General features: G+C 34.3%; 1 protein-coding gene and 1 pseudogene across 1 annotated transcript; one reads left to right on the top strand and one right to left on the bottom strand.

Moving 5' to 3' along the window:
• Positions 1 to 7,116: 7,116 nt before the first annotated feature.
• Positions 7,117 to 9,486, bottom strand: LOC131020199 (probable pectinesterase 8). Its single transcript, XM_057948894.1, is given in 7 exon segments — positions 7,117 to 7,356; positions 8,064 to 8,323; positions 8,399 to 8,605; positions 8,691 to 8,837; positions 8,839 to 8,863; positions 8,979 to 9,103; positions 9,105 to 9,486. Coding segments are annotated over 7 exon segments (1,170 nt in total). The 5' UTR covers positions 9,354 to 9,486; the 3' UTR covers positions 7,117 to 7,199.
• Positions 9,487 to 11,046: 1,560 nt separating this feature from the next.
• On the top strand, positions 11,047 to 14,995 carry LOC131020195 (probable serine/threonine-protein kinase At1g54610; annotated as a pseudogene).
• Positions 14,996 to 16,174: the final 1,179 nt, after the last annotated feature.

Below are 16,174 nucleotides of genomic sequence, written 5' to 3'. Positions count from 1 at the left end.
GGAAAATTACTCCGGAAGTCAATTGCAACAAATTGAAAGGTAGTTCAAATTTTTGCTACAATTGAAAAGATTGTCAAAAAACAAATTTTGGTATAAAGTGAGGTATTTTCATGCAATTTGCCCATAATTAAACTATTTATTCCTTTATTAAAAATTTATACTGGGGCTATAAGGATAAAATTATGTATTTAATTTGGAGCTATAGATTATGGGGTAAAATTATATTAAAATCAATTATTATTATTCAAGCCATTTTTTTAATTATTATTATTATTGTTATTATTAAAAAGACTGTATAGAAGAATTACCCATTTCTCAATTACGCTGTATCACTCAAATCCAACGCCCTATCAGTTATTATCCCAGTTTTTCCATTTAGGCCGAATCTCATGCTCATAAATCTGCAGTGTGATTCACCCAAATACTAACCAAGTTATAATCTTTGTGAAGGTGTAACAAAATTCTCTTCTTCTTCTTCTCAATCTGCAATATTGTCCAGCTTAGCTATCGAGAACTTCAATTTGTAGGCCCAAATACGACTAATTCAGCCCAACTTCCATTTCTTAGACTGCGGCCTCCTTAGACGAATCTTGAAGGAGTATTTAGTTAGCAATTTGCGATAACCGTTGAATCTACATACTACCTTCGTCCGTCTCACTTTGATAATTCACATTATTTTTCACGTATATTAAAAATTATAATTAATTTTATTTTAAAATTTTAATATATTCATGTAATTATTTTTTTGCTCTTATTTATTGTTCCACATATTATCTTCACATGCATTTAACAAGATTAGTTTAATAAAAGTAAATATTTAAATTTATGAAATAGACTATAGTATATCTTGAAATATCCCAAAAAGAGTAGGGGACTATCAAAGTGTGGGATAGAGGAGTAATATATTTTATACATTCACATCAACATTACTATTATATTTTTCGTATGCAATAATGTAAGATATATAGATACAAATGGGGTAGACGTAGTAGGTATTTTAATTTTTATTTTTCACTGAGGGTAGGGAAACCGAAAACGATGTGTATTGAATCCTAAACATCATCTTTAAGTCCAACTACTAATAATTTTAAGATTAGTATGCCTAGTTTTTTTAAATAAACTTGGAATTATGTTTGTAGTATATATATTCTCTCCATCCTCAAATTAGTACTGCCTCCGTCCCACTCCAATAGGCTCATTTTTATTTTTGGATAAAAAAGTTGTACTTAATTGGTGTGGACCACACCACTTTCCTACTAAAAAGTAAATTTTTTTAATATCCGTGCCCAAAAGAAGTGAGCCTATTGGAGTGGAACGGAGTGAGTATTCATTTGAGAAAAACACAAGTTTTAATAAAATGATTGAATGTATTGTAAGTGAAATAAAAATTCTCACATTTAAGAGAGTGTTAAAGTGGAGTGAGGAGCCCATATTTTATAGAGTTGTGTTGAATACTTTTATTAAAAATAGAAAGGGATACTGAATTGGGGGACAGGACTTAAAACTGGAAATATGGATATTAAATTGTAGGATGGATAAAGTATACTTATAATTTTTAATTTTTGGTACACTCTAATAATATTCACATATAAAAGCAATATAAAATACTCTCATGTGCAAGTTAGTTATATGTAGTAACTTTAATCCACGGCATAATAGTTTGAGCGAACAACTATATTTAAGAACTATGAATATACAGTACTACCATTAATATCATACTTCAAATTTTCAAGTCTCACGACTACGAATGGTCGTTGAGTTCAATCTCACTGTTGCATACTGTTTTTTTCACACTAAAAAAATAATTTTGACATAGATATAATGTTGTTGAATATAAGTTTCACCTAAATAAAATTGACATTACATTAATTAAAGGTGTATGCAGTGAATTGGTAATACTCATAATTGATTCCAGTCAAGTCCTCCAATCTTGAGACAGGTCCGCGATTAAGCGCTTCGCGGTTTTCAACGCATGGAAAAATCTTGACTATTTCAATGATAAATATATATTCCTAAATGCTATGAAATTATTGAAATGGTTAACTCTTCAATACTCCATTCTTTGCCCTCCGCCCATCATAATTAATAAACTCTCTTAATTTGTGATATTTTATAGTGTATGTTTCGTATCTAATAATCAAGAAAATAATTGTCGGGATCGGAGAACATACATGCATTGAAAAGTTTCAACATCTTATCAGATTTTATGATATATTTTCATTTTTTATGTAAATAACTATAACTATTTACGTGGATTTTTTCTCAAAAAAATAAAATAAAAATAAAACTATTTAGGTGGATTTATGTTAATGTTCTATCTAAGTTTAAAAACATGTCGGTATCAATGTGAATACTTCCGTTCGTAGAAAATTATTCATTTTGACTCTAGATGATCATGATGCATGCATATACATTTCTATAGAACGTGCATGATAAAAGGACAACTTTAAATGAAATGCCTGTTTCAAAAAAAAAAAAAAAAAAAGGAATGCCACCATATAATAAAATTCAAAATTTCAATGTTGTTGTTTTGACTTACTAGAAGGGAAGGGGTGCAGTTTGATCCTTAGAATATTTCATTGTTCACAAACAAGAGTTTGCATCGCTTGAATGTTTCTTTAGGGATGTTATCGAATAAGAAAAACCCACAAAATAAGAATATCCTAGAAAATAATTTATAAAGTGTGAAATTAGAATATAAAGGTTATGAAGTGCACTTCGGAGTGCATAGGGGTTGGACTCGACCCGACCCGATCCAGCCGGGACCTAAGTTCAACTAAACTAGACTAGACCCAAAACCTACTCGAATTTTATTCAATTATTTTTGTTCGTAGAAACTGATTTGTCACTTTTATTCATCAATACTATCATTTTTATTAAAATTAACTATCACTTTTGCAACTTACTTTAATTATAAGAATCAATATCAATTTTGTTTGGAACATCGTGACTTTATAAGAATACATGTCACTTTATATATAAGAACAATCACTTAAGCATAAGAACTTGTACTTTTATATGAAATATAATGTCGTCACTTTTATTCATAATAACTACTCCTTCCGTTTCATTACAAATATCTCATTACTTTTGGGCACACAGATTAAGAAATGTGTCGTTAGTAGATAAAGTGAGTTGGTGGAAAATTATTTAAATATTAGGTATATAGAGAGAATGTGTTGCCAAAAAAGAAATAGACGTTTGTAATAGGACATCCCATTATGGAAAGTGGGACATTTGTAATGGGATGGAAGGAGTACTATTTTTATTTATAAGAACTGCTCCCTCTGTCCCACGAAACTTGAACAGTATTCTTTTTCGAGTTGTCACGCAAAGTTTGGGCATTTTCCTTATATGGCAAAACTTTTCTCATTTATTCATCATTTTCACTTTTTCATCTACTACACTTAACACACAAAATATTAACTCTCTTTAAAATTCGTGCCGAAAAAAATTGCTCAAGCTTCATGGGACGGAAGAAGTGTTATTTTATATTATAAGGTGATGAATCAATTGGTTACAGAGTTCAATCCGGATCGACCCACCTCGTGTGTATATAATGGCAGCATGTGCAAGAGTCTTTGTGAAAGGTTATAAAAACTAGTACGTACTCACAACATTTCCGATCAACTTTATTCAGAATTAAAAAGAAAATGTTATAATGTGTGTGTTGGTTTAATAATAGAGTGATTAATGTTTAAGTTCACAGATCTTGGATTCAAGTCTATCGTGACACGATCTTTAAATTTTTGTGATTAATTGTTAATATATTTATCAAAAAAGAAAACGTCATTCGAGTAATAAAAAAATTGTACGTCATTTTCATGACTTGCCGATGCCCAAAAAATATACATCCACCCCATCAGAATTAATCTAGAATTATTTTGTCTGGTCCAGCAACAATTTTAATTTTTTGAATTATTTTGATCATTAATTGTGTGCAGATGCATACTCAATTTTCTCAAGTGGCCCGCAAAGGTAAAAAATGAATTCATAGTAAAGAAAGAGACTTTTAGACCTTCTATTTTCTCAAAAAATGACGCAACTTACATCATTATCCTTATACAGACTTATCAATCAAATTAATTGTAAGTTTTTCCCCTTTTTGGTTGGTCCAAGTGTCCCCAAGGCATAGTACTAATAATTCACAATGCATAAAAAACTTCAACATGGCGATGTGGATGTCATCATTACTAAAAAGAATTAAACTCATATTGTTAATGTAGCTAGGTTGTACGTGGTTAGATATCATTGGTCTAAATTTTCTAATTATTTCTATCAACACATTTTCTAATTATTTCTATCATTACAATCATGTACAGCTCAGATCCTGACCAAAGCGTAAGTGAAGAGATAAATTAGTATTCACTTAGATGTCAAACCAAAACTACTAATTTAATGATAATATCGAGACTTTTGGTTTTACATTTTAATGGGACTAATTGATTTTTCTATATATGTATATAAAGAGGACCGATATCACATACACAAACACTTGCATCCGCGCGGGTCCGATCGCCTCAAACCCTGTCCACTTTTGATCTGAAATTTGATTAAAACCTAATTCGTCAGTAAAAGTGTCAATTTTATAACTAAAAAGTGATTGTTTTTGTGAATAAAAATGAGTAGTAGGTAGTATGCTTAAAAATAACTAATTGTAAAAATAAGTGTTCTTATGAAGACAAATTACTACAATATTCTTATGAATAAAAGTAATAGTGTACCGTACGTGTTCGTGTGTTGGCCTAGTGATAAGTGGTTAATGCCCCAAACCTAAGGTCCTGGGTTCGAGTCTTCCGTAGAATGACAGTTTTGAAAATGATGAGTAGTAAAATAGGACTTCTATTTAACTGAATCAAACTTGAGCTAAGTCCAGCCCACGGTCTCTATGCGCCAAAGCGGACTCAAGTGCGGCTCTAGCACATCTATCATTTGTAGATATAATTTGAAAACTGCCATGGCCCTGAAAAGGAGAATATAATTAATCGTCATCAAAATTTTGATCCTAATTTTTCTTCCAAGGAATTCAGTGTTTCAATTTGTTAGTAATTATATATATGACCCACCTTGCTGACATGATTAATGGTACTTCAAGTGTGTAAAGCAATTGAAACTTATTACTAGTTTCTAAAATGATTAGCCTTCTCAATAATATGACTGCCGCTTCTCTATGCAGATCATGAGATCTTTGTAAATAATTGGGCATGCTTAGATAGGACCACATACATATCATCATTACTATATATGGATTAATCTTGAATCCACAACTATTGATTTAAAGAAATTGATGATATATAATGTCTATATATATATATATATATATATATATATATATATATATATATAGGAATTGGTTCAATTGAGATTTATATATATTTTGAGATTTTGAGATAAATGAACATATAAGTACATTTTGATGAACTTGTCAATTAATTTTATGAACGCGCGTTGGTCTAGGGTTCAATCCCTACAAGTGGCGTGTTTTTTAAATAAATTAAATAGATTCATATGTTCATCAGTTATATTGGTTATGTTCAAAGAATTTATTGATATGTTCATTTATCTCAAAATCTCAAAATATTTAAAATCTCAATATAAGCTAACCATATATATATATATATATATAGGGTTGAGTTCAACAGAGAATTATCTTTTTCGAGAGAACGAACAAATCTATATATTTTACGAACAGATCAACATAAGTAATGAACAGACGTATTTAATAAAAATATAGAAAAACTCGCCACCAGCAGGATTCGAACCCGGGGCAAATTGTTGTTCATGCGGTACATTGATCTGTTCATTAAAACTATAGATCTGTTCGTTTTTTTTTGCGAATTCTCTATTCTCCACAATATTTAGCTTCTCTGTTGAACCCTTCTCTATATATATATATATATATATATATATATATATATAGGGAGAGGTTCAAATAAGAACCACTAATAAAATTAGAACGGAGAACCATTTTAAGCCATTCGATCATCAAGATCTACGGTGGATGCATCATCTTGGTGGATGGATGCAGGTGCTGGGTTCGAATCCTGAAGTGAGCAAAAAAATTATTTTTTCGGATGCATTAAATTTAATAGCGGATGCATTAATTTGTATAGCAGATGCAGTAATTTTATTGGTTCTTATGTTCTCACGATAATTGTGGTTCTCACTATAACCGCACCCTATATATATATATATAAGAAAAGTTCACGAGAAACCCATAATCTTTATTTTCAATGCCCACATTTGAAACCCATAAACTCTTTTTAAGGATAAGTACTAGAAAGAAAGATCTATGATAGAGTGAGTATTTTTAAAATTAAAAGTTTTAGATTTAAATTTCACTAGCATCTTTGGTATCATCCTTATACATTCAAACCCTCATTTCATTAAGTACAAAATAGAAACTTTAATTAAACTCAATCAGTTAATTAAATATATACATACAAACATAAATTCAGTCACATAGCATCAAATTCTTAAAAAATGGATCCGCCCTGGTCCTCCTGGATCCTACCCTGATTCGATGTATTATAATCATATTATTAATATATATGTATATATACATACTATATTGTATTTTTATGAAACATTTCTCAATAATATATGCATATATGTATAAATAAAGTATTTTAAAATATACTCCTAATTAATTTTGTAAGTTTACTAAATGCCCAAGTTTTTCGCTTATTTAAAAAAATTGATTTCTTTCAACAACAAAATAAAATGATTAGTGACACTAGACTCACTATATATTTTTTTTTCTCCAGAAATGGTACGTATAAAATTGTATTTAATTGGTTTTAGGGTTTGTTCTATTTTATGTGCGCACGCATATACTAATGTTAATATCCAATTAAATTTGACAGATCGATCGATCATGCTACAGATAGATCGGATATAAAAATGGGATCTAAAGTGCAGATAGAGGGATATATAATTGGTATATAATTTAATCATCAATTGCAAGCTTTGCTTTGATAGGTTGTTAATTTTACAATGCTTAGGATAAAGACGAATTGTAAGATAAATATGTTATGCCTTCTCGGTTGGCAGTAGCTACTCTCGTAATAGGTCGACAAAAGAGACAAGACGCAAAAAAAGAATTACTATAAAATTAATTATGAATTTCTTCTGAACATTCTTGATTTGTGGAGACAAATGAATCAAAGTATTTTTATAATGTAAATATTGTTCATAAGTTACGATGTAAAAGGCTGCAACCATTGATCGGCATCAATGAAGGAAACATTTAGAAAGGGCGAAGCTTGTGTCTCATTAAGCCTTTGCGCATAAAGCGCTCTCGACGCCGAATTAGCTCCATCGCCTGTGCAATTGTACTCCCCGTAGAATATACTCCTAAAACAACAATTTTAAAAACACTTAATATACCTATTTTCATTTCATTTCGTAAACATAAAAACATAATCATTTTTTGGTTAAGCTATTGTTTTCTTCTTAATTACGCCTCCATTCGTACGTGCGGAAGTTGGTTTAAATTAAAGTTGGAACCTAACTTTTATGGAAGTTGAAATCAATTTTCAAATTTGAAAGCCAATTTTTATTATTTTGGGGCAGCTATAATGTTTTGTTTTTGTTGGGTGTGTAGATTTATTATGATAGTAGGATGCAGATGAAAGTTGAATTTGTAGGTTTATTATCGGAGATAAAAGTAGAGTAAAGGTTGATGGATTTTAAAAAATTGATGCGGAACTAAGGACCATGGGTTCTTAAATGTAGGCACTTTTAATTGACGAATTCAAAACTAAATTCACGAGATTAAAAATAGGGAGTATGATTTAAGCTTACTTTTTTTTGATGCATGATTTAAGTTTATTTAATTTATAATCAAATTAATCTATTGTTCATGAGTGGATTGGCATATTTAAAAAGTTATTCACAATTAAGCATATTCTTTGACCATGAATTAGGTAAATTGTAAGAAAGATTATGATTTTAAAAATCTTTTTTGTAGTATTATTAGTTAGTTATTGAGTATTTTATTAATTGAGTTGCAAAAATAAACAAGGCATAGAAAAAGAAGTAATATGAGAAATGGGACAGACTGATCTCTGGTGGGGTCGTTGAAATCGTTCCAGCCTTCAGGCGCAATGATATCGGACATGGTGGTGAAGGAGAAGACGGCGGTGGAGAAGGGGCGCCAGGCTCGGCCTAGCCAGATCCTGCCGGTGCCGCCGATGGTGCAGTTGACGAAGGCGAAACCGCTGTTCTCATCCTTGGAGGCGCGGCCCTGCGCCGTCACCGCCCCGTTTATCCCTTTCGTGCCCTCTGCAACTGGGCTCGCTATTGAAACCAAATGGCAGTTCTGTACAACAACATCATCATCATCATTAGGATGCATGGATTGGCTTATGAAAATGAATATAATAAATTAATTAACCTGATAGAAGGATTTGGCGTTCCCAAAAATGAAGTCGATGGAGCCTTGGACGTAGCAATCTCTGAAGTAATGGCGGCCCCTGTCGTCGTGGAGGGTGTCCTGAGCTCCGAAGAATCCGCATCCCCAGAAGGCGGATTGGTCTCCCGCGATTCTCATCGCCACTGCTTGCGCTCCTACTGCTCCTGGTACCGGCATCGGAGCTACATTCTGAATTTTAATCATGTTTATATGTATATATACACCAATTAAATATAAATATAATATAATTCATCATCATCATATTCTTATTTACCATGAAACTTATGTTTTTGGCAATAAAGTTAGTTGCGAAAATTTGAACAGAGCCACTGTAGAAGGTGCCATGAGCGGAGTTGGCTGTGTCGTTCCACATGATTGCAGTTGACGTATAGCCTTGCCCTTGAAATGTGATGTTAGGTTTTGCTTTTCGGAATCGTTACTTTCTCACTGAATTTAGATATATATATTTACAGAATAATCAAAATCATAACATATTTATATCATGAAATTAGCTAGAGGGGAAAAAAAAGGATTATGATTTTTATATATAGGCCTAGCTTACAAGTAAACCCCATTGTTAATCCAAATTATGTTCCTTTTGGGGCTCATGACACCAACTGCGTCCACTGCTGCTTGGACGGTGGTAAAATTGCAGCATCCATTAGAATCCACGCAGAAATACGACGTCGGTGTTGGTGTCGGGCGGGGGGAAATCCGGCGGGAAATTGTCGCAGATGGTGGTGGTCTTTTTTTCGTCTGTGTGATGGTGGTGGTGATGGTTGCGCTTAATTAGTGAAGTGATGATAAATGGTATGGAGGAAATAGTTGAAGGGATAAAATGGACAAGGGGCATCTTTGGGCTCAACAAATTTGTCGATGCTAAGGCTGCAACGAGGGCAACGAGAATGGCTAGAGAATTGAGTTTATTAGGAGACATGATTTTTGTTTCTAATAATTTAATTTGGAGGGGGAGCTAGCTAGAGAAAGTGGAATGCATGGTGATGTTATAAATTTAAAAAGGGAGTGATAAATATATGATTGAGTAGTGAATGAAATTAACACTTGAAGTGTAAGGCTGAATGGCATGGAATGTCTTTGAAGTCACATTGTCCCAACCCTAGCTCATGCTTTGGACAATAAGCCTACCATGCTTAAAACGGATGTCCCAATTTTAATGTCACTATTGCGGCAATCAATATTATAGGAAATCTTGTGTCGTATAAATGATTAGTATTAATTAATTAATAATGCCCATGTATTTGTGTAGGATTAGTTTACATGAAACACGACACATAATTAAAAAACAATTAATTGATTATACAAATTCAATTTCTGTTTGACAAATGTGGGGATAGATTATGTTATTCGCACAAGTAACTCAGGACATCGTGCGCGCGTGCTATTCGATAGTTCCTTAACTAAAAAAATGATTTAATTTGTTGCAGCTCAGATTTAGGAGCTTGAATAAATATAGTTGTATTACAAATTAAAGTACCTGTCAACTCACAAAAATCATAAATTAAAGTATTGTTAAAAATTATTCAGGCATATTACTTAGATTTGGTGCGACAAAGAAAAGTTATTTCTTAAAAGGAAATCGTCTTTTGTGAATTTTCCAAATCAACATCAAGTAAAGTTGAAGTAGACACATTAAGTTTGCGTAGTTTTTTGATAAAACTGACTTGAAAGGTTTAAAATTAAAACTCATTTGAAAAAAATAGTATCTATTTGGTGTCCGAACATCAACAAGCACAACATATTAAATCAATGATCATATATTAGATTCATTATGCAATTAGTCGGTCAATGGAGTAATAGATTAAATTTATGTAAGAATGATAGAATGTTCTTACGACATTTGAGTTGGTCGCGCCATGGAGATCAACATATTTGATTATACGCTGATATAATTAATTAATTCTTGATAAATTTTGATATTCGATTATTTTGACTGTTCTAGAAATTAAATTGGTTTATAGTAGTAAGATATTGTATACATCCGGCTTATATAAAAGGATCACATCCTAATAGATTGAAAGATGTTTCACGTCAATTTAAAGAAATGCATGTGGATCTGTCATCTGTCTACCTTTTCTCTAATCTTTATAACAAAAAGTATTTTATTAACTGGTGTGAATTTCATGTTCTTACATTAAAAGTTATATTTGTGATGCTTCCGTAATTCTAATATTATCAGTCTGCAAACAAAAGCAAGTATATAATAACAGTGTATTACTATTAATTATTTAAAACCCCAAAGAATACAGAAATGATAGTTGAATTAGGAATAAAAAAAAAGTAAAGAATGAGGAGAAATTGAAAAGTCTACGAGTTGGACTTCTTCTACTGCAACTTTGAACTTATTCCTAACATCATTGTAGGTATCTCTCTTATTCTTTTCACGTGAATTAAATCGTATGAATTGAAATTTGTACAAGAGAAAATATTAACCATGATGAAGCATGTATTATAACAGAATTGTCGTATGTAGAAAAAAAAAACAAAGAAGTTGGATGGTTTGGAGTTATTTTTAAAATTCTTTTTTAATTTACTAAAACATTTTTATTCCCTTATTTAGAAAAAATAGTTGTTCCCTACTTACGCCAGCAACCGATATTTCCAAGCAGATGAAAAACGCCAAAGTCTTTCATAGTGCAACCTTTTCCACTCTTCCCCCTTTTTCCTTCATTGCTATCAATTTCTTATTTCTGTATATTCTATACTTCTCTCTCTCTCTGCACACGCTGCAAACTTATATTTTTGGGGCAATATTCAGATTCTTTTATATTTTACTATTTTTTAATTTTATTACCTAAATAAATAGTGTAGTGGAGTTCAATTTCCAAACGCACATACACAGAGCAATTAATGCCAGCCCAGTATAATAAATTCATCATTTCTTTCACCATTTGTTTTTCTCCTCCCTCTGTTGTTCTTGCTTAAATTGATTATCTCCATTTCGAAAATCCGCAACACTCACGTTTTTTTTTCCTTCAAGAATTGGTCGGAACCTCATGATTTTTCTCGTGTGTTGAATCCGGGGCCTCATTTTTGCATCAGTGTTAATCGCCCACACCAACTCGCTGACGGAGCAATAAATGCAGTGCTACTCATTCCATCCAAAAAAGATCACTTCTTTTTCACAATTTTGAATTTTTCAGACGCAATGGGAAGCTGACATTTCAGACAGGTGGGTATGGGGTGTGTTCTTGGAAAAAGAGCCACCGGCCAGTGGGGCGGTCGCCGGAAGCGAGAAAACAATAAACGGCCGGACTCCGTGGAGGACCTGAAGATCACAGAGGCTCCTGACAGCCAGCGGACCGCTCCGGCGGCGGTACCGGAATTCAGGCTGAGAATAGGCGTGGACGCCGTCGGAGCGGAAGCGTGGCCGCCGTGGCTGGTTGCCGTCGCCGGCGACGAGATCAAGGGCTGGAAACCGCGGCGGGCGAACACCTTCGAGAAACTTGACAAGGTAATAACTCCGTCAACTCACGGCGTTAATTTGTTTGTTGCTGAGTTACTGCTTTGTCTTGTAATCGTCCGTAGGTTTGTAAATGTGAAGTCACCCTTTGTTGATTGTAAAGGTACACTACCTTTATCATGCGTCTGCGTTAAGAGCACTATTTTTCTAAGCGTTGAGTACAAACATTCTAAGCATTCGAAAGGAAGGATAGAGCTACTTTTTCTTGCTTATTAGTCTTGTAGATATGCTGTTTGTGCATGGCAGAAAGTGTGTGTGCTAGAGTAATGTGTTAAATTTGGAATGTTGGCGCAGATTGGGCAAGGAACTTATAGCAATGTGTATAAAGCTAGGGATTTGATAACCGGGAAGGTGGTGGCGCTGAAGAAAGTGAGGTTTGATAACTTTGAGCCTGAAACTGTGAGATTCATGGCAAGAGAGATACTTGTGTTGCGACGCCTAAATCATCCCAATGTAATCAAGCTTGAAGGTCTTGTTATTTCGCGCATGTCAAGCAGCCTCTACCTCGTGTTTGAGTACATGGAGCATGATCTTGCTGGCCTTGCTGCTCTTCAAACCGCCAACTTCACCGAGCCCCAGGTAAGTAAGTGGAGTATTAAACAAACAAGTTTTTTTTGGGCACTTTTATCTACTTGATTGATATGTTCATTCAGGCTTAATGCTTCTTTCATAGTGTGTTCTTTCCTCCAACTATGCAAGTTTTGTGGATATATAGTGTCTGGTTGGGATTTTGTAGCAACAGCTACATATCTTCTATTTGTTCGTTTTGGATACTGATGGTGGAATTAGCTTCATCTTTGAACACCTTGTTATCAATGACGGAGCTTCTGATAATTGGTTATTAGACAGTAGGTTTAACTACTTTATTTTTGCTACCTACAAGTACACAGATTTTTCTTACTTATTCACTGTTGTTTGGTAGGATCTTTCTTTTTCTTCTTCTCTTTAATTTTTTTAATTGTTTTTTTTTTGGATGCCGTGGGGGGGGGGGGGGGGGGGGGGCGATGGGGATGCATCAAATACCTTTCAGTACTTATTGAGGAGTTGTTTTGTACTTGTTCTTTTGTATCTTCAATTTGAAAGCTTGGATGTCTTTGTTGTAAATTGTAAATTTGTCTTCTAAGCAAGTTATTTGTAGTTTTCCTTTGGAGTAAGACATCCCACTCTGAATTCGATATCATAGCTAGTTATTCTCTGATTTCATCATGCTCTATTCTCTTGCATTGAACAGAGTCGTGTAGTACTCCTGTATTATCATAGTAGTTAGTCATCAATCACTTTTCGTCATGCAGGTCAAATGCTATATGAAACAGCTGATCTCCGGTTTGGAGCATTGCCATAGCAATGGTGTCTTGCATCGTGATATTAAGTGCTCCAATTTGCTGATTGACAATGAAGGAATACTAAAAATAGCCGATTTTGGTCTTGCTTCTTTTTTTAATCCTGATAGCAAGAAACCAATGACGAGCCGTGTCATCACCCTCTGGTATCGCCCTCCCGAACTGTTGCTAGGGGCCACTTACTATGGTGTTGGTGTCGATTTATGGAGTGCCGGCTGTGTTCTGGCGGAGCTTCTCACTGGAAAGCCAATACTGCGGGGCCGAACAGAGGTAATTCTATTAGCTAGGTTATCTATATCTCATATATAGATAGATATAGATCTCCTTTTTTCTTCTTTCTGAAGTTGTAGACTTGTAGTTCTTTTATGAGAACTCTGGCTGGTTACTAGTCCTACTTGTTTAATAATAAATCTCTGAGTTATGGATTGTTTCACTCCTTAGGTGGAGCAACTACACAAGATATTCAAGTTATGTGGTTCTCCTCCTGAAGAATTCTGGAAGAAATCCAGGTTGCCCAATGCGACTCTTTATAAACCCCAGCAGCCTTATAAATGTTGCATAAAGGAGACGTATAAGGATTTGCCACCATCATCTCTTGCTCTGATAGAAACTCTTCTTGCAATTGATCCTCATGCACGAGGTACCGCTACTGCAGCATTGAATAGTAAGGTAAGCGACATTCAATTTCGTTTGCTCTCAGTTCACGTGTCCAATGAAAAATCTCATGCTACATTGCTGGAGAGTTTTAGGCTAATTTTGATATGCTGTTTTGGCCAGTTTTTCACAACCGAACCATGTGCCTGTGAACCATCAAGTTTACCAAAATTTCCTCCTAGCAAGGAAATGGATCTAAAATTGAGAGATGAAGCAGCTAGAAGGTGACTTACTTTCTTCATTCTCTAATAGTTTTACCATGTTTCTAAGTTGTTACATCGTTTTCTCTACCTATGTAGGCAACGTGGTATAGGTAGAAAATCACACATCACCGATGGTCATAGAAGAACTCGAGTACACAACAAGGTCATCCGTGCAGTTCCAGCTCCAGAAGCCAATGCAGAACTCCAAACAAATCTAGACGTATGTCACCACTTTCTTAATCTAATTAATTTCACCATCACACTATAGAAATAGTACTACATATATATTCTTGAGAATAAAAGGGAAATGCCGTGTCTAGAATAGATAGACATTACATATGTATATGCATTGGTTACGATGCTTGGTTATGTTGTGCAGAGGCTGAGAGTGATGTCAGATGGGAAAGGGAAGAGCAAGTGCACGAGCGAGAAGTTCCCACCACCACATCAAGATGGCACAGTCGGGTCACTCGCTGATGATTCCTTCACTTCCTCAATTTTTGATCCCAAGTCATTGCAGATAAGGAGTGCAGCTTCAGAGGAGGAAGAACGGCAATGAAGAGCCTCACAGCGCTCCTTCTCGTCGCTTCATCAATGCCTTCTATCCGTCCTCCGTTGCTCGCTCCATGGACTTCAGGTTCGGCCGCAATTCGACATAGCTGTGACCATTTTCCCAAGAATCACTTCTGCTTATCAACTGTATTTGTCTTCATAATTCGGTTTGTGTATAAAACAAAACATAGGGAAATTGGAGTACGGTTAAAATGGCCATATTTTTGTGTACAGTTTTAGATGAGGAAGTTGGTAAAGAAAGATGATGAGTAGAGGTGGCCAGGTGGGGATAAATGCTGCTCAAGTTATATTTTCAATTTTATTCAGAGAAATAAGCAAATTTGGATTAGTGTGGTTTGCTTTTTAATTTTTTGAAATTGGATACCACACTTCAATTTATAGTGAAGGGATGTACAAATTAAATATCATGCATAAATATAATGATTAATGATTATTAGATCACACATATATTGTGGATTAAGCCATTTAATACCAATATACCATGCCTTAAAAGAGAGGCTATTTAATACCATTAAACCGAAAATTGACTTGAACAATATATACCGCAAAAACTCTTGTACACCCAATTTCATTCATGAGAAGAGTCTGAATAAGAGCAGGGCGTGGGTCAGGCAGGGACAGAGTGCAGGTCGGATCTAAATAAGTAAAAATACAATTTAAATAACAATTATTGTAAAAAAGTGACGTTTTATAAATATGACATTTTTTCATATCGATTATTATTTTTCATTACGATAATAATTACTTTGAATTATTCATATTTTAAAACATTATATTTCTTCATATCAATAATTATTTTTTCTCACGATAATAATTATTTGACCAAATAAATACAAGTTCTCTACCTCCACCATTCACACGGCCATCGCGCCCTTCGCCGGAGCCGTGCCGCCTTACCTTCCCGTCGGCGAGCCCCAAGCCCCGCCCTCGGGTTGCCTCTCCTTCCAGTCGACGCACCCCTGTCCCGTGCTTGTGCCGCACCGGCGCGTCCCCTGCACCGCGCTCATGCCGCTAGCTCTGCCAATTACCCGTCGGTGCACCGTCAGCTTCGCGCTCACGACCTCGACCACTCCTCTCTTGCCACATGGAGTGTCGGGTAAGGTCAGACCAGTCTCTTAAGTAAGACCGATCTCACCCAATACCTATTTAATATAATTTCATACTACTTTATTTTTAAGAACACATGGTCGGGTCGGATTGGGTCACAATGTTACGATTGATTAAGAACACAAGACTTCAAAATATGAGTCCGATGAGTTGAAAGAATTTTCATAGTGAATTGTTAGATAATAATGATTATGCATCTATCGATCTTTTCGATGATATGTTGCTTAAAATATTTGAAGATTCAATAAGAGACATCGTTTTAATAACTTCATCATCCTACTCCAACAACATTCATGATAATTCTTATTTCAAAGGATGAGCTATAGTTGCTCCAACTCAATATTATACAACCTAAAATTTTTTATACTCATATATTATTAATAAATAATTAAAATTTAAT

This window comes from Salvia miltiorrhiza, chromosome 4 (genome assembly GCF_028751815.1).
Source record: "Salvia miltiorrhiza cultivar Shanhuang (shh) chromosome 4, IMPLAD_Smil_shh, whole genome shotgun sequence".
NCBI classification, from domain to species: Eukaryota; Viridiplantae; Streptophyta; class Magnoliopsida; order Lamiales; family Lamiaceae; genus Salvia; species Salvia miltiorrhiza.
Note: the sequence above shows the minus strand (reverse complement) of the source record. Positions and strands in the feature narration are given on the sequence as shown.